The 23,348-nt window shown below is 41.5% G+C and overlaps 1 protein-coding gene across 1 annotated transcript in view; it reads left to right on the top strand.

Annotated features, from left to right (window-relative positions):
* LOC126455015 (lachesin-like) overlaps nt 1-23,348 on the top strand; it is a 1,274,520-nt gene that overhangs the window by 437,981 nt on the left and 813,191 nt on the right. Inside the window, exon 2 of the mRNA XM_050091143.1 lies at nt 18,649-18,746. Within this exon, the coding sequence (XP_049947100.1) occupies nt 18,649-18,746 (98 nt within the window). The remainder of the gene's footprint in view (nt 1-18,648; nt 18,747-23,348) is intronic.

Genomic DNA, 23,348 nt, shown 5'->3' with positions numbered 1-23,348 from the left:
CTCCACACATTGTACTTCGTTTCACTTCCGAGGGCGTGGAAACGGGACGGAAACAGTCACCACAGGAGAGCCTCCAAGTGCCATTTTCTGATGGACGGGCCAGATGTGCACCCAGCATGTGTTATACAGGGACGTGGATGTTTGCACAATTAAGGTGCTGATCGAAGACATCTCACAAAACGAAAGCCCCAAAGGACACGGAACTTACAGATACCGGAGAAACTAACGTAACTCGTCAAGTGTATGTTGGTTTTAGTGTGCAAAAAAGTGTACGACACGGAACAGCAACAAAAAATTTTTATTCCACTAACATGGAGAAGAAACTGAGCTACAAAGTCTGATTTATGCACCACACTAAGAAAATACAGCATTTCGCTAGAGGAAAGATTCGCATACTGTAACAGACTGGTGTGAGGGTTCATGGGAGACACTTCACTATTAGGTCTGATGTAAGGCACTTTATAGTTTACTGGGAGGTTACGTAAGACCATCCCTGACTCTAGGATATTTACGAACCGGGCCAAAACTTGATAGTGCCCACCCCCAACTCCAGCGTTTCACACCATTCTTCTATCACACGTCACTGTATTTCGCTCTGTGGAATTCAAAGATGTATATTTTGTAATGGACCCTGTCGAACCTATATTCAGCACATGGAAATTAAAATATCCTTTGACACCTCTCATGCTCCCAGTCGGCCGGTTTGAGATCCTACCCCCTTTAAAAATATTCGCAATTAATACTGGATGAGATTATTTGTGAACGGGAGAATAACTCTTCAGAAAATTTGCACTCTTTATTGCGTATCAGCTAACAACTTTATCTTTTCTGTGACATAAAATTGAACACGGGAAACATAAAACCAGCAAAGACAAGAGACAAGCAAGACAGTACACATTTATTCAATCCTTAGATTCCAGCTTTTTTTATTTCTAATCTTCTACAGCCTTACACGACGTGCTTTTCCTTCTGCGAAAGACTCTATTACCTCATCAAACATTTTGCTACGTTAAAAATCAAAATGTTGTTGTCTAATATTAAGAAAAGCTGTTAATAGGAATAGTACCATAGACCGGTGTGGTTTCTCGATTTAGTTACGCCTATTTAGTCACTGTCTGCAAGATAAAACGAAATAGGCCTTTGTAATATTGCAGCAATTGTAATTCACGCCAAATAAGCGAGACTGTTTTGACACAAATGCTCATTTTTATGTACTTCATTTACATAAATAACACATAATTCACGAAGTACCAATATCAAATGTCTATTAAGCCACTACAAGCAAAATGTTTAATGTTAGAAACTAGTTTCACATTTTATTCATACGCTCCAGTTTCTCAAGCATCGGAAAGAAGTAGTATGAAATTTTTGTATAAATTTGAAATCGTTATATTCTTCCATATAATTTGTGTGATGTCCCCGTTTCTTATCCTTCCTCGTTCCAACAAAAACCTTGTCATCACTAATTCTGTAACTATTCCTGCCATTGTCAAAACTTATTCTCCTGTTAACTTCACTAACCCTGCCAGAATCACAGCTCACATTACCCCGCTTTTATTCTCTGGTTAGGCGTTATTACATATTCGTACAACGCGTTTTCCGCGCTATTCAGAGAATAGAACTTCAGGCGGCTGCTAATCGGGAACTGTACAACTGGTAGCGTAGCGATCTGGCAAAAATTTTCTGTCAAAATTTCACTTTCTTGGATAGACCGAGATCATATGTAATGATTCTTACCTGTCATTCCCGTTAGTCATTTATTTCCACCCAGGTAGTCTGAATGTATGGATTTCGCTAATAATTATAACAACGCTGATCATTCGCACACCTGATCACCCACATAAACAAACAGCGATTGGCATTCACCCGTTCAGGTTTATTCGGCTCAGCTCTGCCCCGACCCCTTTTGTCTGAGGGAAAGTCTTTTATTTCTAGATTCCGCTGGCAGAGGCATCGCGTACACTACGCACGTATGCAAAAATCAAATTACGATTCGTTCAGAAACCTATTTAAAATGTGTTCAAAAATGTTCAAAAACCAACTGGGATGCGTTTCAAAATCATATGAGTAATCTGTGGACCAACGTGAACTGGATGCTAGGTGCTTTGTGAAACAATATTTTTTTCTTTAAGAAAATGATCTTGAGCCCCTTGAATTGCAGCCCGGGTCAGATAACCCAGTTTGACCCCCTCGCTCGCCCGCGCCCCACCTCCCCACCCCTAGACTGGGCCTGCGCAAGACTTTGCTTTCGTGCATAAGCGAAAAGTAATAGCCACATAACGACTTGCACAGTCCAACCCAGCCACCGCTGCAACATTCGGCCACGAACCAATCTACTCTCTGGGGAACAGCATGAATAATGCACAACGGTCACTCCATTGATAGACCAATCATCGCTTGGAAATGAAGTACGAATCAGAGGTAGCTTCATAGCGTCTTGTTTGTCTCAGCGAAGCCATAGTCATGGAAAGAAAACAATCATTTGTAGTTATGTTCTGTCAATGGTAACAAAAAATAACTAGCTGTGATTTAAAACAGATGATTTTGTACTCTGTTCACATTATTGCTGTTGGGTCTCCTAATCTGCTTATTTAATATTAGTTGTAAAGACAGAACTCAAGTGCATTAGCGTTCACAGTTTCACTTCCACGTGTGTATCACTGGAGAATCAAAACCCTACTCTCGAGAAAAATGGATGAGATTGCAATACTGTTCGAGTTTATGGAGAATACCAGCTCAGCTGAGGCGGGAATGGGAATTTGCACTGAAGATGGTGGCGTACTTGGATAGTCCGTGCAGTTGTGGAAAGCTACCGCTTGCGGGTGACTTACAGGAAACCCGGGATCGAATCTTGCCTTGATAGAAATTTCGTTCGCTACTTCAGGCGCATATACACATCATAGATGTCTGAGGGTTGAAAAGGTCTCTGGAACCATATACATTTATTTGACAAATATTAGAATTTAAATATCAGCACATTACGCAGTTTTAGTTTATAGAAATAATATGCAATGCATATAGGTAGAAGTATGTTTTAAAATATCACTCATCTTCATAAATTTTTTTTATGCATTAGTAAACAACTATCAAGAACGACAATTTTCCTGGCTCTGAATTTTCAGTTATGGATTACTTTATTTTATATAATGAACTGCTATGTTCTCTGCGTTATATATTCGATGATTTTCAGAATATTATGAGTATAAGAGAGAACAAGAATTCTAGAGAGGGACGCACGCATAAAGAAGACATTAGCAAAACTTTATCGTTTTTAAGGGAAAGTAAAGAGGAGTAACGGATATTGGAATTCAGAAAGTAGCACAATAGGATCATCATATGTGTGTAACCGAATCATGGCTAACATTGGCATATCGCATCGATATAATGCTTACACGTATACACGATTACACATTAATATATGACTAAAATACCTTAATACAGGGATTTTTAATTGTAGTGACACTTCATTGAATGCAAAGATATTTTAATGAGTTGCCACAACGCAAAGTATATTTGATGTTCGCTTCGAGAGTCACATTTTATAGTTTCGGTCTTGTGAGCATCTTTATTTTGTTGCAAATTTAGAATTATACAATAAACTTATCAATAGAACTATAGATCAAAGCGCTGTTAGTTTAGTTGTGTTAAGATAATTTCATATATACAGGAAGTTAACAAAAGTATCATATATTTTGATAGGTAATAGGATGGACAAAAAACAGAAGAAATCAGCTCTAAAATGCATAGTTTCAGAGCTATCAGCACGTGTTCATCTTCGCCACTGCGCAACGCATTTCTTCTCCTTTTTACAAACGACCTACAGACTGCAGGAAACAAATGAAAACATCTTATTCTGTCATAGTTGTGATTGTTTCTCAGCTTACAGAACGCAGGCAAGATTGCTTTCATTTGTCAGACAATAACAGAAGACCATGTCTGCCATTGTAGTCTTCTATTAAACTGGTAAGTGCAAATATGGTTCCATTACAACTAATGTATGCGCTGAACTTACTCATAACTTTCTATAAGATATTTCTGGGTTGTGACCCCACAGTCAATATGTAAAACTACCGACGTTTCGGCCCTTGCTGCAAGTGACACCTTGTAGGAGCTCATATTGAGAGTGCGGTCACAAACACAGAAAAATCTTATATGACAATGGCCGCAGAAGCCTACGTTTATATTTACCCAGAACTGTGAATTAGGTTTACAGTAACAACACAAATAATGTTCGCCGCATGTTCTATCCATAATGGAGATTAACAGAGGAATGTGTCCTCTTGTATTAACTACATTCCGCAGATCGTTCGTAATGGTAAAGAGCTTACAACAGAAGATATGTGTTTCACAACAGCAAGATTAACAAGTTCTCATAGCTCTTAAGGTATGCATTTTAGAGCCATAGTTCATCGGATATTTTCACCTTGTTTTGGTTCATATTATCACCTCTCAGAATGTGGAATACATTTTTAACACCCTGTATACAACAAAGATAACGCTGTGAAATAATATACCATTTCTGATTTATAATCGAAGAAAGACGAAATTAACGAGATGTAGGCAGAAATGAGAACAACGAGAAACTTACCATCAGAATTGTGAATTACGAAGGAGAGGAAATTGGGGAATGCTGCTACCGAGGAAGCAAAATAACCCATGGCATATGGAGCAAGGAGTTCATAAAAAGCAGGTTAGCACTGGCAAAAAGGGCATTCACGGTGAAGGGAAGTCTACTAGTATCAAACATAGGGCTTAATTTGGGAAGAAGTTTCTGAGCATGTACGTTTGGAGTACCGTACAGCATTGTAATGTAGTAAAACATGGACTGTAGGAAAACTGGAAACGAAGAGAATCGGAGCATTTGAGATGTAGTGCTACAAAAGAATGTTGAAAATAAGGTGGACTGATAAGATAAGGAATGAAGAGGTAAGAAACATGTGTAAAACACTGGCAAGAAGAAAGAACAGGATGGTAGGATGTCTGTTAAGACATCAGGGAGTAACTTTCGTGGTATGAGAGGGAGCAGCAGATGGTAAAAACTGTAGAGGAAGACAGAAACTGGAATACATCCAGCAAATAATTGAGGACGTAGGCTGCATTTCCTACTCTGAGATGGAAAAAAAATGAAATTAAGATACAGGAAAATATAAAATAAAAAGAAACTAATAGGTGCCCCACTTACTAAAGGTTTACAAAAGGCCTACGGAAAGGGCTTTGCTCTAAATACGAATTGGTCGGAGAGATATATGACAGAAGAGGTTGAAGAATGACTTTGGAATTCCTATTTCAACCAAACGGACTGCGTGGTCCACTAAGACTATAATGATGGTTATATTAATAATACAACAAATTTTATGCACTGGCCACTTCCTTTTATTCTCTTGGAAAGTGCTGCAGCCAAGTGTCGAACGCTAAAATCTATTCTAAGAGACTTCTTCGGTTCTGTCAGCGAGTTTCGTGACAATGGATTCACACACTCGTTTGCAGTGAAATATTTGTGTTTCCTACACATAGGATGTAATAGGGGAAGTGGTGGTAGTATGGAACACTTTTTTGTTTAATGCGAAATACTGAATTTAAAATGTGGCTATTTCGTCAAAAATGTCACCTGTGTTAGTTTATATATCTGTTACAAAGGATGAATAATAATTTTGATGAAAAATGAACATAATAAATAATTACAATAGATTTTTTTAACTTGCTCTAAAGTATGAGCATTTCGAAGTGGGGTGGTAATATGAAACAGATTTAAAATAAATAATAGTATGAGCATTTCGAAGTGGGGCGGTAATACGAAACAGATTTAAAATAAATAATAAAATATACACTCCTGGAAATGGAAAAAAGAACACATTGACACCGGTGTGTCAGACCCACCATACTTGCTCCGGACACTGCGAGAGGGCTGTACAAGCAATGATCACATGCACGGCACAGCGGACACACCAGGAACCGCGGTGTTGGCCGTCGAATGGCGCTAGCTGCGCAGCATTTGTGCACCGCCGCCGTCAGTGTCAGCCAGTTTGCCGTGGCATACGGAGCTCCATCGCAGTCTTTAACACTGGTAGCATGCCGCGACAGCGTGGACGTGAACCGTATGTGCAGTTGACGGACTTTGAGCGAGGGCGTATAGTGGGCATGCGGGAGGCCGGGTGGACGTACCGCCGAATTGCTCAACACGTGGGGCGTGAGGTCTCCACAGTACATCGATGTTGTCGCCAGTGGTCGGCGGAAGGTGCACGTGCCCGTCGACCTGGGACCGGACCGCAGCGACGCACGGATGCACGCCAAGACCGTAGGATCCTACGCAGTGCCGTAGGGGACCGCACCGCCACTTCCCAGCAAATTAGGGACACTGTTGCTCCTGGGGTATCGGCGAGGACCATTCGCAACCGTCTCCATGAAGCTGGGCTACGGTCCCGCACACCGTTAGGCCGTCTTCCGCTCACGCCCCAATATCGTGCAGCCCGCCTCCAGTGGTGTCGCGACAGGCGTGAATGGAGGGACGAATGGAGACGTGTCGTCTTCAGCGATGAGAGTCGCTTCTGCCTTGGTGCCAATGATGGTCGTATGCGTGTTTGGCGCCGTGCAGGTGAGCGCCACAATCAGGACTGCATACGACCGAGACACACAGGGCCAACACCCGGCATCATGGTGTGGGGAGCGATCTCCTACACTGGCCGTACACCACTGGTGATCGTCGAGGGGACACTGAATAGTGCACGGTACATCCAAACCGTCATCGAACCCATCGTTCTACCATTCCTAGACCGGCAAGGGAACTTGCTGTTCCAACAGGACAATGCACGTCCGCATGTATCCCGTGCCACCCAGCGTGCTCTAGAAGGTGTAAGTCAACTACCCTGGCCAGCAAGATCTCCGGATCTGTCCCCCATTGAGCATGTTTGGGACTGGATGAAGCGTCGTCTCACGCGGTCTGCACGTCCAGCACGAACGCTGGTCCAACTGAGGCGCCAGGTGGAAATGGCATGGCAAGCCGTTCCACAGGACTACATCCAGCATCTCTACGATCGTCTCCATGGGAGAATAACAGCCTGCATTGCTGCGAAAGGTGGATATACACTGTACTAGTGCCGACATTGTGCATGCTCTGTTGCCTGTGTCTATGTGCCTGTGGTTCTGTCAGTGTGATCATGTGATGTATCTGACCACAGGAATGTGTCAATAAAGTTTCCCCTTCCTGGGACAATGAATTCATGGTGTTCTTATTTCAATTTCCAGGAGTGTACATTCCCAATTTAGATTTTTATTAATGAGATTAAAAATGGTATTTTGACCTCACATGGAAAAAATCACAAATTACAATGTAAATATGTAATAAAATAGTTTTTATGAGCCATAGATAATAATTCCGGTTCACAATTTAAAGTTCCTCATGAACAAAAGTCGCAAATGAACACTTGAGTCTCACACCCACTGCACAAACTATGAGACCAGTCCTAACACATGACATATTGAACCCAAAGTTCACCAGGTTTTGACTTTTTAAATGCCTCACCACAAAGCAAACAGTCTGGATCATCGTTTTCAGAAACGTCTTTCCCAAGAATTCTATCCGGTTTGAACTACCAGAAGATAGTTGTATTTACATCTTCAACTTTTGTGGTCCTGTCCTCCTCAGTTGCGCGTAATACTATGGTATATTGATAAGTTTCACTTATGGACCGTCTGACAGCAACTGAATAAAACACAATTTTAGTGCCATACGCGTTTCGCCTTTATTTTCTGCAAGGCATCATCAGTGGCCTGGAATATATACATATGTTAGCTATTTTATTTACATTTTTGTCACTGTGCCTATAGGTTATAAACAGTTCTGGTGGTTGGTATTTCCTATTAAGTAGTAATGTTTTGAACTGTACTTACAGGCTGCGTAAACAGTTTCTTACATATTACGCTCCTGTTGCATTTTTGGTGTTGTTCTTCCTATGAGCGCCAATTTGCCAATTTGTGCATAGTGCTGTGGAATGTGGAAAAAACAGCAAATTGGCGCTCATAGGAAGAACAACACCAAAAATGCAACAGGAGCGTAATATGTAAGAAACTGTCTACGCAACCTGTAAGTACAGTTCAAAACATTACTACCTAATAGGAAATACCAACCACCAGAACTGTTTATAACCTATAGGCACAGTGACAAAAATGTAAATAAAATAGCTAACATATGTACATATTCCAGGCCACTGATGATGCCTTGCAGAAAATAAAGGCGAAACGCGTATGGCACTAAAATTGTGTTTTATTCAGTTGCTGTCAGACGGTCCATAAGTGAAACTTATCAATATACCATAGTTGTATTTCCTCTTACTCGCTACAACTTTCGTCCTTACTTCTCTTTGTAGTTGAGAACAGTGTTCGTTTACCGGTGACAACAATATTCGCTCTTGTAGGTCTGTCTGACGTTTTGGCGGTTCCTGGTTGATCTACAGGGCTATAAAAGGACGATATCTGAATCGATGCCTTTTTCTTCTGTAGATTCAGTTCAGTATTTTGTTTCTTGTCTATGAAATACTTCAATGCGTTGTTATAGGGTGAACCGGTTAGGACAGTAGCCAAAAGTGCTTTCCAACCTCTGTTTGATGCCTTCTTTTTTGAACTTAGGAGTGGAGAGATGTGTTGTGGCTTTACATAGCCTACAGATGTTGATGGACCCGCTGTCTGCTCTTCTCTTCGCCCCCCATCGCCTTGCTTCGAATCACCTCCGGCATCTCCATCGTCACAAAGCGCTTCACCATTGTCCGCAACCTTTTCTGCTTCATGTTCAGCTGCAATGAAATCAGCTTCTGTAAAAATACCTCTGTTTAGTGGATAAATGCCGGTACATTTGAATCCATTGACTACTACTGCACCCCTTTGGACTCTGAGGTACGCCTTTCCAAACTTCTCCGCAATATCGTAGGTGTCCATACCGCCTGGTCTTAGTGCCTTGTTAATCTCTTCACTGTAGTATGTTTTTAGGGGGCCCATGAAATTCCTATCAAGGGACTGTAGTCTATGTGTAGTATGAGGTGGCAAGCAGAGAATGGTCACATGATTACCTTTTGCTTTTATTATGACATACTCCTGGTGTGAGAATAAGTCCATCCAGTATGAGCAAGACTTGGGATTCAGCTGTAGGTTTCGTATGTTCAACGATGTGGGTAAACCATTCAGTGAATAGATAGGACTGTACGCAGCCTGGCGGATGACATTTTCCAATAGCTCCAGGAGGTGCACCCTTCATTAATCTGTCTGTCCAATTGGTGCGTGGAAAAATCATCATTGGAGGCACAAAGTTGCCACCTGCACTCATGCATGCAATGATCGTCACCAGACTTCCCTTCTTTGCAACAGTGAGGGCTCCTATCTGTTTTCTTCTCTTCATGCCAATTGCATGTGGAATTTTTGTTTTTCACTACACTAAGACCGGACTCGTCAACATTGAAGATCCGGTCAGGAGGATAGAGATGTTTAATGTATTCGGCTTCCAGAAGATCAAAAAATTTCATGACACTCTCTCAGTTAAAGCCAGTGGCTCGAGCAAGTGATGTTGTTTCAGGCTTTCGTACTGAAAGCTGATTCCTGTGTCTATTCGTGAAGTGATCGAACCACACCCCTCCAGCCATACCGTCAGTGAACATATTGCTGATTCCATTTCTTACTGCCAGCTGATAAGCAATTCGCCTCACATCATTACGAGTGAGTCCATGAAATTTCTTTTCCATCAGTAGGCAATACTCAACAACGTCCTTTTCAATTTCTTGGGAAGAATACGTTTTCTGCCTAATTTTTCATATGTTAGAGTATTTAAATCTATATCCTTTTTAGGTACCTTTCTAAAGAGAGTAGCTTTTGGTATATTGAAACCTCTTGCTGCTTCATTTTGAGTTTAGTTTTATCCATAACAACCATTATTGCTTGAACCATGTCTTCAGGGCGCCATTTCTGTCGCATTCCCCTTTTTTCAGGCCATAACCTGCTTCTTGGCATGGCGACACCTACAAAACAAAAAAAGGGATTGTAGTATGGAACAGCCTGTTTCATATTTCCACCAAAAGTGATTTTCGAAACTAACCAAACAGACTGCACTTTCGATAAACAATTTCAAGTAACTAAATTATCATTTGTAGGTTTAACTCCATTACTAAATCGAAATGTAGAAACAGTATGCTAACTTCTGAATAAAGGTAGCAGGAAAAATATTTGAAACTTACATTGCAAAAACTTTTGGAGGTTGGAAAACAATGTGCATCTAGTCACGGCTACAAACAATGAGATACTGACCTCTGCTGCCTCTAGTGGCGGAAACAGAACATTGCGCTTGTGATAACTCAGACTGACAACAGATGACATTACTAGTTTTCAAATACTACGGTGTTTCATATTACAACCCTGTTTCATATTACTACCACTTCACCTACACATAAGAAATTCATTTACGTGTGCGAGGGTGAGTCAATTATTATCCGCAATTTAGTTATAGTTTTGTTTATTTTGGTAGTACTGTCATTTTACGTTGATGACGCATGCTTTGTTCATTTTTTGTTATATCTTTGCAATTTTCAATCTGCTAGGTTACTTTCGTTATCGCTGCTGTGCTGATAATCATGGCTGCTCCGCTATCTGTCTGTACCCAAGAAGAGCAACGTTCAGTGATTCGTTTTTTGCGGTCGGAAGGCGTATCAGGGGCTGAAATTCATCGAAGACTTTCGGTACAGTACGGGAACAGTGTTTTTCCACAACGGAGTGTCTACGAATGGATTGAAAAATTCCGAAATGGTTGCACAAGTGTTACGCACGATGAAGGCGCCAGACGACCGTTTACCGCCACAAATGAAGAAACCATTGAGCGTTCACGTGAAATGATTCTATTAGACAGACGATTAACTATTGACGAAGTGGCACATCTTTTGTAAATTAGTCACGGTCCTGCCAACGTTATCATCTGCAACAGACTGGGGTTTCATGAAGTTTGTGCAAGATGGGTCCCAAAACAAATCACACTGTTGCTTAAAAAACGCTCTTGGACATCTGCAGAAAACATTTGGATCGCTATGGTAAAGAAGAGGACAACTTCTTAGACAGGATCATTACTGGTGACGAAGCATGGATCCATCATTACGAGCCGGAGAGTAAACGGCGGAGTATGGTTTGGAAACATCCAAATTCGCCCTGCAAGAAAAAGTTCAAGATGCAACCGTCCGCAGGAAAACTTATGCTTACGGTTTTTTGGGACGCACAAGGTCCAGTACTGGAAAATTGTGGGGAGAGGGGCATAACAATAAACAGTGTACGTTACAGTGAGATGCTTACTGCCAGGCTAAAGCCTGCAATTCGAAGCAAACGCCAAGGATTGCTGTCAAAATGTGTTGTGTTATTGCACGACAATGCCCGTCCGCATACTGTTGCCCACACTGCTGAAACGCTCCAGAAACTCAAATTTGAAGTACTGGTTCATGCTCCATATAGTCCCCATCTTGCCCCTTCTGCCTATCACTTGTTTGGTCCACTCAAACAGGTATTAAGGGGCTGTCGATTTGCCTCGGACGAAGCAGTGAAAGAAGCGGTGCATTTCTGGCTCGCAGCTCAGCCGCGAACCTTCTTTTATGAGGGCATCAGGAAGCTTGTACAATGATGGACCAAGTGCGTTGAAACGTAAGGAGACTATGTCGAAAAATGATGTTCTTGTTAGGTTCCTATTTGATTAAAATAAAGTTTTATAACTACTTTGCGGATAATAATTGTCTTACCGTCGTATTAAGACGATATACGAGGTGGTGCTGAAAAGTAATGCATACTAATTTTTATGTGAAAGCTCAAAGCATTTCAAATAAAACATAAGTTATTAACATTTTACATCTTTATTTTTCATGTTTACATATTTATTTCTCAACTTAGCCACCCAGGCAACGAACACATTTCTCCCAACGAGAGACCAGTTTCTCCTCGAAGGTATTCCTTAAGTTTTGGAAATGGATGAAAATTGGATGGGACCAAGTCGGGACTGTATGGATGGTACAATGACAATGAACGCAAGGCGTGGGATTTTTGCAAATAACGCAGCGTTCGTGTGCGGTCTTGCATTATCATGCTGAAGAAAAGGGTGCTCCTTGAGTGGACGAACTCTTTGAACTCGAAACTCGATTACACCGCGCTGTTTCTCACACAATTAGTTACGTTAAACACCGCCATGTTACATTCTACAATTCGGAGCCCTCTAGCGGCAGAGGCCAGCAGATACGTAGACATGAAGAATAAATATGTAGAATGTTTTTGTTATTTAAAAAACTTTAAGAGTTTTTATAAAAAAAATTCGTAACGATACTTTTTAGCGCGCTCTCGTATACCGTGAAGTCAGTTGCTGCAGTGATGATAAAACGTTATATTTTATCCTTCAAAATCACGTATTTGTGAGTAGTCTAGGTCATATAATTTCTTAAATGGTTCAAATGGCTCTGAGCACTATGGGACTTAACATCTCAGGTCATCAGTCCCCTAGAACTTAGAACTATTTAAACCTCACTAACTTAAGGACAACAGACACATCCATGCCCGAGGCAGGATTCGAGCCTGCAACCGTACCGGTCGCGCGGTTCCAGACTGTAGCGCCTAGAACCGCTCAGCCACCAGCGGCCGGCCTATAATTTCTTACTCAACAACATTTAATGTAATGGCGATCAGTCGGGGTATAGTGTGCAGTTACCTGATGGTGCAAATTGTCTAAGCGGGCACTTTGCCGAAGGATATTTTCTGTAATATAAAACATGGTTTCAAGACAACAGAACTGTTAATAAAACTACAGCGTTTCATAGAATAAGCATGCTAACGCATTAGTGTAGTAACAACTTGGTGAAAAGCTATTTTCTCTTATAAAGATGTATGTTAAGATGTTGTCAAATTATTTAAGAAAATCACTTAAAATAGTGAATGGATTCCCAAGCTATGCAGTAGGAACTGGATGCTGTAAGAAAAGAAAAGATGGCAATAAAAACAGAGTTGTACATGAAGGTGAAGTGGCAGTGACATTAACGTAGGCCTATATCTCACTAATGTCAATGAGATGGGAATGCAGTCGACATGTTTTGCAACAAGTCCAGGACACATCATACCTTTGCAAAATTAAAAAATGGCTCTGAGCACTATGGGACTTAACATTTATGGTCATCAGTCCCCTAGAACTTAGAACTACTTAAACCTAACTAACCTAAGGACATCACACAACACCCAGCCATCACGAGGCAGAGAAAATCCCTGACCCCGCCGGGAATCGAACCCGGGAACCCGGGCGTGGGAAGCGAGAACGCTACCGCACGACCACGAGATGCGGGCCCAAAATTAAAATTAGGCAACAACAAGAAAGAAAGAAAACTAAAGAACGGGAATTGCAACGATAATAACATCGAGCCTATAGAAAAGTGAATTACTGGAAGATAATTTGAAGAAAGATAAGCAGGTCAAGAAGAGAAGAAGGAAGCCAATAGAAACGGAAGAAAAGACTAAAAGATCAAAACCTATTTAAGTCAATAATTGCATTGCTACAATATCGCGTGCGGCTGGAGGTGGTTATTTCCTTCCCATCTCTTTCCCATACAGTATCCTTTCCATTCCTTTCACCCCAGTTATTCATGTATGTGTCCCACCTGCTTCATCGCGAGTGATGTCCGTTATATCGGACATGTTACTACCGGACAGACTCCACTCACATACTAATAATAAGAAAGCACAAAGCACAGACGCAGCAAGGAAAGGAGATACCGCTCAGCCACTCCGGCCGGCCACGTTTCATTTTAAATATCGTACTAATACTTGACTTTTGAACGTAGTTTGACTTTGAACACAAGGGACATGTTGCAATTCGGAAACTGGAAATCTGCAAACATTTTTGCATAGTTTGGCAAATTACTGCTATTACCTTGGTGCATAAATTCGTACCGTTTTTGTTTTGCGTGTTGGTATTGGTGTTACTATGGGCTTTTTATCGATTTTAATTTTTTATTTGTAGTTCACTGTTGCTATTTGAGATTATATTATTGTCATTTTGGCATCTGGAGGTTGGGAGTGAAGCTGTGGATGCAAGGAAACGGAGTGCCTGGTGGAGAAATCGGAACATTTCTGACATATACTTCTGTTTAAGCGTAATAGAGAGGTGACAGCAGCAGACAACAAGAAGCAATATCACCATGTTTGGGGATAATGGCATTGGGCAGAGCACGGCAAGAAAATAGTTTTTCTCTTATTGAGGAATGTCGTTTCGACATTATTGATATTCAGGAAGGTCTTTGAGGTATGATGAAGATCGTTTAAACGCATTAATCCACAATGATTCACGTCAGACGTAATGAACTGTGATCATTCCACCAACGGACGACATTTGAAGGTTCAAAAACATGTGAAGGTTCAAAAATCGTGGGTATGGGTACCGCAAGCTCTAAGCAAAAATCACACAAATCAGCGGGTGGCCGTATGTGCATCTCTGCTTGTTTGTCATCAACAGGCTCGTGAACAACACCGACCATTCCTACCCTGTATCATTACTGATGACAAGAAATAGTGGCTTTATGCTAACACAAGGAAAAGAGAGGGATGGTTGAGCCCAAACAAAGGAGCAACTCCCTGTACAAAGACCTCCGCGCATCCACAAAAGATAATGTTATGCATCTGGTGGAACAACGACGGTATGATGTACTATGTACTGCTTCCCCGTGGTGTAACCGCTACTGCTGTCACTTATTCTCAACAACTGACACGTCTTGCAGACGCAGTCCAAGAACAACGATCAGGAAAACTGCGTGAAGCGACGCTACTCAACGATAAGGCACGCTCGCTTTCTGTTAGACTGACAAAAAACACTATACAGGAGTTCCCATCTTCAAGGAACTTCTGGATGAAAATGTGCCGAACATTGCTCGACGATTTCCTCCTCTGAAAACAATCCGATTTCTTCATTTGAAGAAATGAAAAGTAGCCCCAGTTGGGACAGACGGTGGTAAAGAGTGGAGGAGAATATATTACTTATGACTAAAGTATCTGTTTTACGTAACTGTTGTGTTTATTGCCGGCCGCTGTGACCGAGCGGTTCTAGGCGCTTCAGTCCGGAACCGCGCTGCTGCTACGGTCGCAGGTTCGAATCCTGCCTCGGTCATGGATGTGTGTGATGTCCTTAGGTTAGTTAGGTTTAAGTAGTTCTAAGTTCTAGGGGACTGATGACCTCAAATGTTAAGTCCCATAGTGCTTAAGAGTCATTTGAACCATTTAAATTTGTGTTTATTAAATTCGTGGAAAAACGCTATGAACTTATACACCAATCCAATATACTCCAGTATTATGTCTCGTACATTGCTCTCTGTAAATGTTTATCTTTTCCAATTCACAATTTCTTCCTATTAATAGTAGTGTCACACAGTAATCATCTGGGTCTTAGTTTTCCTTTTCTCTGCCCGTGGCCCAGTTTGCCCTGCCTACCGGGAAATGTGGTCATTTTGCAGACTTACACTTAAGCTCCCTTTTATAGTACACTATGTGGATTTTCCAGGTCCTTTGCCGTCTCTGGCAGATTTACAATATTACTGACAAACCACAAAATTTTGCTAGAAATAGACTTGATCGCATAAAACTTTATTTAAACTGGTGATCGGTTTCGATCTATTGTAATTACATCATCATTTGACTTACATCATCATCAAGACTATTTTTGGCAAACTTTTATTGATATACCCGAGATCGCTGTTTCCCTAGGACATTGTTCCAGAAAATATTAAATACACGAGATTTGTATTTTCTCTCCTTTGCTTTGACTCCTTTCCAAATTTCCTTTTGATTTATTAAATTGCTTGCTGAGTGTACTGACTGTATAAATCTGGGTAAGACTCAACGCTGCTTCGTTATATCCTCAACTACTGCTTCCGTTTCACGTTCTTCGACTCTAACTGCAGTCTGGTTTCTACATAAGTTGTACGTAACTTTTCCCTCTCTGTATTATATCTCTGCATCTTCAGAAGTGGGAAAGGTGTATTTCAGTCAGCAACGGCAAAAGTTTTCTCTAAATCTACAAATGTAGTTTTACCTTCCCTTAACCTATCGTCTAAGATACTTCTTAGAGTAAGTTTTGCCTCTAGTGTTTGTGAATATTTTCGAGACCCAAAATGATTTTGCTGTTGATTTTTCCCCCTCTTCTCTAATTAGTTCTAGTGAGTATTTTGCAAACATGACGTCGTAAACAGGTGGTTTAAAAATTGTAGAATTTACTAAACAATTAACATGTAGGCAGGGCTTTGTGATGCCATAGTTACGGTATATGCAAAATACAGTCAGGTATATTACCACTGGCCATTAAAATTGCTACACCAAGAAGAAATGCAGAACATAAACGGGTATTCATTGGACAAATATATTATACTAGAACTGACATGTGATTATATTTTCACGCAATTTGGGTTCATAAATCCTGAGAAATCAGTACCAAGAACAACCACCTCTGGCCGTAATAACGGCCTTGATACGCCTGGGCATTGAGTCAAAAAGAGCTTGGATGGCGTGTACATGTACAGCTGCCCATGCAGCTTCAACACAATACCACAGTTCATCAAGAGTAGTGACTGGCGTATTTTGACGAGCCAGTTGCTCGGGCATCGTTGACCAGACGTTTTCAGTTGGTGAGAGATCTGGAGAATGTGCTGGCCAGGGCAGCAGTCGAACATTTTCTGTATCCAGAAAGGCCCGTACCGGACTTGCAAAATGCGGCCGTGCATTATCCTGCTGAAATGTAGGGTTTCGCATGGATCGAATGAAGGGTAGAGCCACGGGTCGTAACACATTTGAAATGTAACGTCCACTGTTCAAAGTGCCGTCAATGCGAACAGGATGGTATGGACCCCATATCATCACGCTGGGTTATACGCCAGTATGGCGATGACGAATACACGCTTCCAATGTGCGTTCACCGCAATTTCGCCTAACACGGAAGGGACCATCATGATGCTGTAAACAGAACCTGGATTCATCCGAAAAAATGACGTTTTGCGATTCGTGCAGCCAGGTTCGTCGTTGAGTGCACCATCGCAGGCGCTCCTCTGTTCAAATGGTTCAAATGGCTCTGAGCACTATGGGACTCAACTGCTGAGGTCATTAGTCCCCTAGAACTTAGAACTAGTTAAACCTAACTAACCTAAGGACATCACAAACATCCATGCCCGAGGCAGGATTCGAACCTACGACCGTAGCGGTCTTGCGGTTCCAGACTGCAGCGCCTTTAACCGCACGGGCGCTCCTCTGTGATGCAGCGTCAAGGGTAACCGCAGCCATGGTATCCGAGCTGATAGTCCATGCTGCTGCAAACGTCGTCGAACTGTTCGTGCAGATGGTTGTTGTCTTGCAAACGTCCCCATTTGTTGACTCACGTATCGAGACGTGGCTGCACGATCCGTTACAGCCATGCGGTTAAGATGCCTGTTATCACGACTGCTAGTGATACGAGGCCGTTGAGATTCAGCACGGCGTTCCGTATTACCCACCGTTTCCATATTCTGCTAACAGTCATTGGATCTCGACCAACTCGAGCAGAAATGTCGCGATACGATAAACCGCAATCGCGATAGGCTACAATCCGACCTTTATCAAAGTCGGAAACGTCATGGTACGCATTTCTCCTCCTTATACGAGGCATCACAACAACGTTTCACCAGGCAACGCCGGTTGACTGCTGTTTGTGTATGAGAAATCGGCTGGAAACTTTCCTCATGTCAGCACGTTGTAGATATCACCACCGGCGCCGACCTTGTGTGAATGCTCTGAAAAGCTAATCATTTGCATATCACAGCATCTTCTTCCTGTCGGTTAAATTTCGCGTGTGTAGCACGTCATCTTCCTGGTGTAGCAATTTTAATGGCCAGTAGTATATTATTAGTTCGGCTTCTTGTGCAGCATATATAGTTTTGATTTCTGTTAGAGTACCGTTTGCAGACAAGCATCACAATAATCGTGAGATATCGTACCAGCACAAATGCACGAACTAAAGAAATGATCTCTCCGGAAACTGTGAGCACCGGTAACTTTAATGAAGGAACATATAGTCTGTATTATTTGGAACGTTATTTAGAATTACCAGTTTCGATTTTGGATACAGGTCGTTCTCGGATTAACACACCTAATTAATAGGACATATTGACCGAAATCTACCTTTCGCAATGAGCTGTACTTCGCAGTAAGTAAAGATCTCAGGATGGCCTTTATAGAAGGTCGAAGCTGGTCATCATAATAAAACATAACAAGTGACTCGGTGTCCTTTAAATTCCTACAAAATTTTTTGTGCTCTCTTCCTGTTTTAAATATGAGTATAATTTTTATAACTGCAATGCCTTGCTTTAGTATCTGTTGCATTGCACCGTTTATAACTTAGCTCTCTGCCCATTGTTTTGGTGTTTGAGACCATGGCGTTCCCTGTTATTTAAATCAGGTTTGATTCCATAGGAATTACTCTGCGCCACGGCCTTGATGTAATGTAGGGCAGAAGGAAGGTCAGCATCCGTCATAATATTTGCAATAAAACACACATGTTATTTCGACCTATGCTGACCTTCTTTCTATCGTGTTATTGAAGTGACACACTGGGAAACGCTGATTGACGTGACGGTGTGGCTCTCTGTGTTGCAGACCTGCCGCAGTTCGGGGAGACCATCAGCAACGTAACGGTGCCTGTGGGCCGCGAAGCCACGCTGTCCTGCGTGGTGCACCACCTGCTCAGCTACAAGGTCAGTGTCGCCAACTTTTCTAACGTCTGATGCGTGAGGCAACGATTTATGGCAGTTGATTTCGGTGATCACCTCTAAACCGACAGAGTAAAACGCTTTATATGCGGAAAGAAAGTGTATCGCAAAATAAAAACCTGATCAATAAAATCGATCTATTTATCCCTCTAGTATCGTGGAAGTTATTTCTTTGTGTTAAAACATGTCCTGTCACCCTGTCCCTTCTTAATGTTTCCATATGGTTCTTTCTTCGCTGATTCTACAGAGAATCTCTTCATTCTTTCTATCAGTCCACCTAATTTTTAAGATCTCTCTACAGCTCTAAATCTCAAATGCTTCGATTCTCTTATTTTTCGGTTTAGCAAAGTCCATGTTTCACTATCGTACAGTGATGTGCTCCAGAAGTGTATTCTCAGACATTTCTTCCTCAACTTAAGTCCAATGTTTTATATTAGTCGATTTCTTTTGGTCAGGAATGTCCTCTTTGCCTGTCCTAGTCTACTTTTTATGTTCTCGTTGCTTAGTTCGACATGTATTGTGTTTCCACGGTAGCAAAATTCCTTCACTTCATCTACTTCTTGGTCACCAGTTCTGATGTTCATCTTTCTTTGGTTTACTCTATATTCACGAGACCCTTCACTCCGTTGAGCACGTCGCGTAATTCTTATTCACTTTCACTGGGGATAAAATGTCATCAACGAATCTTATCATCGGTATGCTTTCACCCTTGAATCTTTATGTCCGTCATTGCTTCTTCGATGTGCAGACTGACCAATAGGAGCGAAAGGCTGCATCTCTATCTTCCACCCTTTTTAATCCGGGATCTGCGTTCATGGTCTTCCAGTCTTATTGTTCGCTTTTGCTTGTTGAACGTATTGCACACTGAGGAGCCAAAGAAACTAGTATCGTTTAGGGCCTCCGCGAGTAAGCAGAAGTGCCGCAACAAGACGTGCCATGGACTCGACTAATGTTTGAAGTAGTGCCGGAGGGAATTGACACTATGCATCCTGCAGGGCTGTTTATGTATCAGTAAGACCACGAGGGAGTGGAGATCTCTTCTAAGAGCTTGTTGCAAGGCATCCCAGAGATGCTCAAATGCTCATGTCTGAGGAGTTTGGTGGCCAGTAGAAGTGTTTAAAGTCAGAAGAGTGTTCGTGGAGCCACTTTGTAGCAATTCTGGACGAGTGGGGTGTCGCATTGTCCTGTTGGAATTGCCCAAGTCCGTTGGAATGCGCAATGGATATGAGTGGACGCAGTTGATCAGACAGGATGCTTACGTACATGTCAACTGTCACAGTCGTATCTATGGGTATCAGAAGTCCCAGGCCCCACACCATTACAGAGCCATATCCAGCTTGAACAGTACCCTGCTGACATGCAGGGTCCATGGATTGATGAGGTTGTCTCCATACTCGTACACGTCCAACCGCTCGATAAAATTTGAAACGAGACTCGTCGATCAGGCAACATGTTTCCAGTCATCAACAGTCCATTGTCGGCGTTAACGGGCCAGGCGATACGTAAAGCTTTCTGTCGTGCATTCATCAAGGGTACACAAGTGGTCTTTCGGCTCCGAAAGACCATATCGATAAAGTTTCGTTGAATGGTTCCCACGCTGACACTTGTTGATGGCCCTGCATTGAAATCTGCAACAATTTGCGGAAGGTTTGCACTTCTGTCAGGTTGAACGATTATCTTCAGTCGTCGTTTGTCCTGTTCTTGCAGGAAATTACTCCGGCCACAGCGATGTCGGGGATTAGATGTTTTACCGGATTCCTGATATTCACGCTACACTCGTGAAATAGTCGTACGGGAAAACCCCCACCTCATCGCTATCTCGGAGCTGCTGTGTCCCATCGCTCGTGCTCCGACTATAACACCATGTTGAATCTCACTTAAATCTTGATAACGTGGCATTGTAACAACAGTAACCGATATAAGAACGGCGCCAGACACTTGTTGTCTCATATAGGTGTTGCCGACCGCACGTCGTATTTTGCTTGTTTACATATCTCTGTATTTGAATACTCGTGCCTATACCAGTTTCTTTGGGGCGTCAGTGTATATCACCCGTACTTTCCCACAACTTACTCCTATTTTTCTCAGAGTTTCTAACACCTTCCACCATTTGACACTTTCGAACGCTCTTTCTAGATCGACAAATCCTATGAGCTTGTGTTGATTATTCTTGGCTTGGTAGAACTACCGACTTAGTATCTTGTCCTTTCCTATAGCCAAATTGCTAGAAATCTAACAGATGCTGAATTTTCTTTTCCATTCTTCTTTATATTACTCTTTTCAGTAGCTTCAATGCATGAGATGTTAAGCTGATTGTACGAACCTAACTGCCTTTGTTATTTTCGACTTTATATGGATGATATTTGCCGAAAATCTGCTACATCTCTCGTCTCAGGTTGTAACGTCAACTTGAATAGTCGTTTAGGTGCTACTTCCCCCAGTGACTCCAAATATTCTGCCTCATTTGATTGCTAGTCTTCCAAAGCTTTTATTTATTCTAATAATGGATCATCTATGTCTTACATGTAGTTTCTCATTTCTTCTTCTATTACGCCATCAGACATTCCTCTTCTTCATCATCAATAAATTTGATCCAAGTTTGCATCTGCTCCCGGATAAGCCTAAGAGTGGAATATCTGATTTCGGAATGTAGGACTACAGTCTAATTCGGAATTTTTTGTTTCTGGTCCTCTCCCAAGTGTAACTCCTCATGCTGTGGTTTTTGGAGAGTGTATTGGTTATTACAGGCTGAAATTTGCTACAGGTTTCCCGCTTCCGAGCACTTGTTCTCGGAAAACACTGCGTTCTATTTCTATTCTTATTGTCGTTAGTTTGCTGTCGATTCTTCCTATTCGTAACGAATCCTACACCCGTTATTCCACTTTCTGTTGCTGTTGTTGCTGTATGCGGTTCCATTAATTCTTATCTTCTTTCCATTTAACTTAAGTGACATTCATTGAACCTAAATTTAACCTTTGCATTTTCCTTTTCAGTTTTTATAGCTTCTCTACCACGTTCCAGGCTCCGAATTTTTTTCCATTGGTTATTCCGTCTCCTTACCACGGTTGCTCTTCCTTCTAAATCCCCTCCCGGTGATCCGAATTGGGGGGGGGGGGGGCTAATATGGAATCTTTTGCCAGTGGAGAGATCATTCTGGCCCTTTCTCAATTACAGGCCCATCGCCTATGGATACACATTATGTGTCTTTAATTAAGTGGTTTCCATAGCCTTCTGGATCTTAATGCCATTGATCATTGTTGAATTTTCCACTGTTTAACGACAGACGGTTGATCACAGCCAATGCTTACTTCTTTGGTGAAAGTTGTTTTTCTTTCTGCGTAATATGTGTGCCTCAGTTTGTCAGTGTCTTTTGAGGTAAACAGGTGATTCGATATCAAATCTTCAAAAACCCTTTTTTCACAAAATACTGAAATGTCTTTTCTTAACTGACTAGCAGCTGTATTATACTGTCGACAGGTGAAATGCATTCTGGGTCTTGTTCCACGAATGAATTTGAGCAGTTTGCTTTATTTAACACCGAGAACCACGACTTGTCTCACTTAACTGCTTTTTTCCTTCTCTTCCCCATCTTGAAATCAAAACTTATTTTTTAAAGGATTTCCCTAAGTCAATTAAGGCAAATATCACTATAGTTCCTAAGGAAGGTACACAATCGATTTCTTTCTCCATTTCTCGTTTTCGGCCAGATAACGTGAATGTTTCGCATGGAAAGTAAACGAATGATATGATAAATCTGTAAATTTGCTTCAACCTTAATGTTATCTGGAAAGGATATTGATCTTATGAGACTTGTGCTATCTGGTTGGAAGTAATGTTCCATAGAAATAAATTAGTCATTATTATTCGTTGCGAAACATTCACTGACTAAATTATAACAATACCAACAATTGTAGGCTTCAGTTGATGAGACTTCAACGTGTAAATGAGAGAGAAAAGTGGATCTAGTTAAAATGTGCGCTTCAGATACAGGTATGATATTAACAGTTTACTCCCTCTCCTTTCATGTGTCACAGTTCTTCCACCTCCGTCTCTCTCTCCCTCACTCTCTCATCTTTCCTATTTCTGTTTGAAACTTATACGAGAACAGGTTTAATTTAGACGCAGTAAAAGGCTTGTAGTAGTAGTATTTGTTACTGATCGATGGCTCGATAGTTTGTAATATAAACCCGTTAATTAAAGAACGATATTTCTTCAATTCCTATGTCTCGTTCTATTTCCTTTCCTCCGCCTCAACTTTTGAAATATATGTTTATTTGAAGCATAGAAAAATAATTTAGTTTCAGCAGCTGTAGAAGGTGTTGTAAATGTAATTCACATGACTATCGAAAGTGGTATGTTCATATTGATTGAAGAAATACGACGATCACCATTAAACTCTAGAGCAATAACTACATAAGTACAGAAATAATTACTCTGTAAACTGCGTTCCCGTTTAACGGGGATAATGTTACAGTTAAACTTTGTGTTATCATCATCATAATGTTCATTTTCGCGTTAGATATGTTTGCTTGTTCCGAAATCAGGAATTGAAAGCGTATCGCATCATTTTCTTCTTAGTCTTTATAT

This window comes from Schistocerca serialis, chromosome 1 (genome assembly GCF_023864345.2).
Source record: "Schistocerca serialis cubense isolate TAMUIC-IGC-003099 chromosome 1, iqSchSeri2.2, whole genome shotgun sequence".
Lineage (NCBI taxonomy): Eukaryota > Metazoa > Arthropoda > Insecta > Orthoptera > Acrididae > Schistocerca > Schistocerca serialis.
The sequence above is the reverse complement of the archived record's forward strand: the minus strand, read 5'-3'. Positions and strand labels throughout refer to the sequence as shown.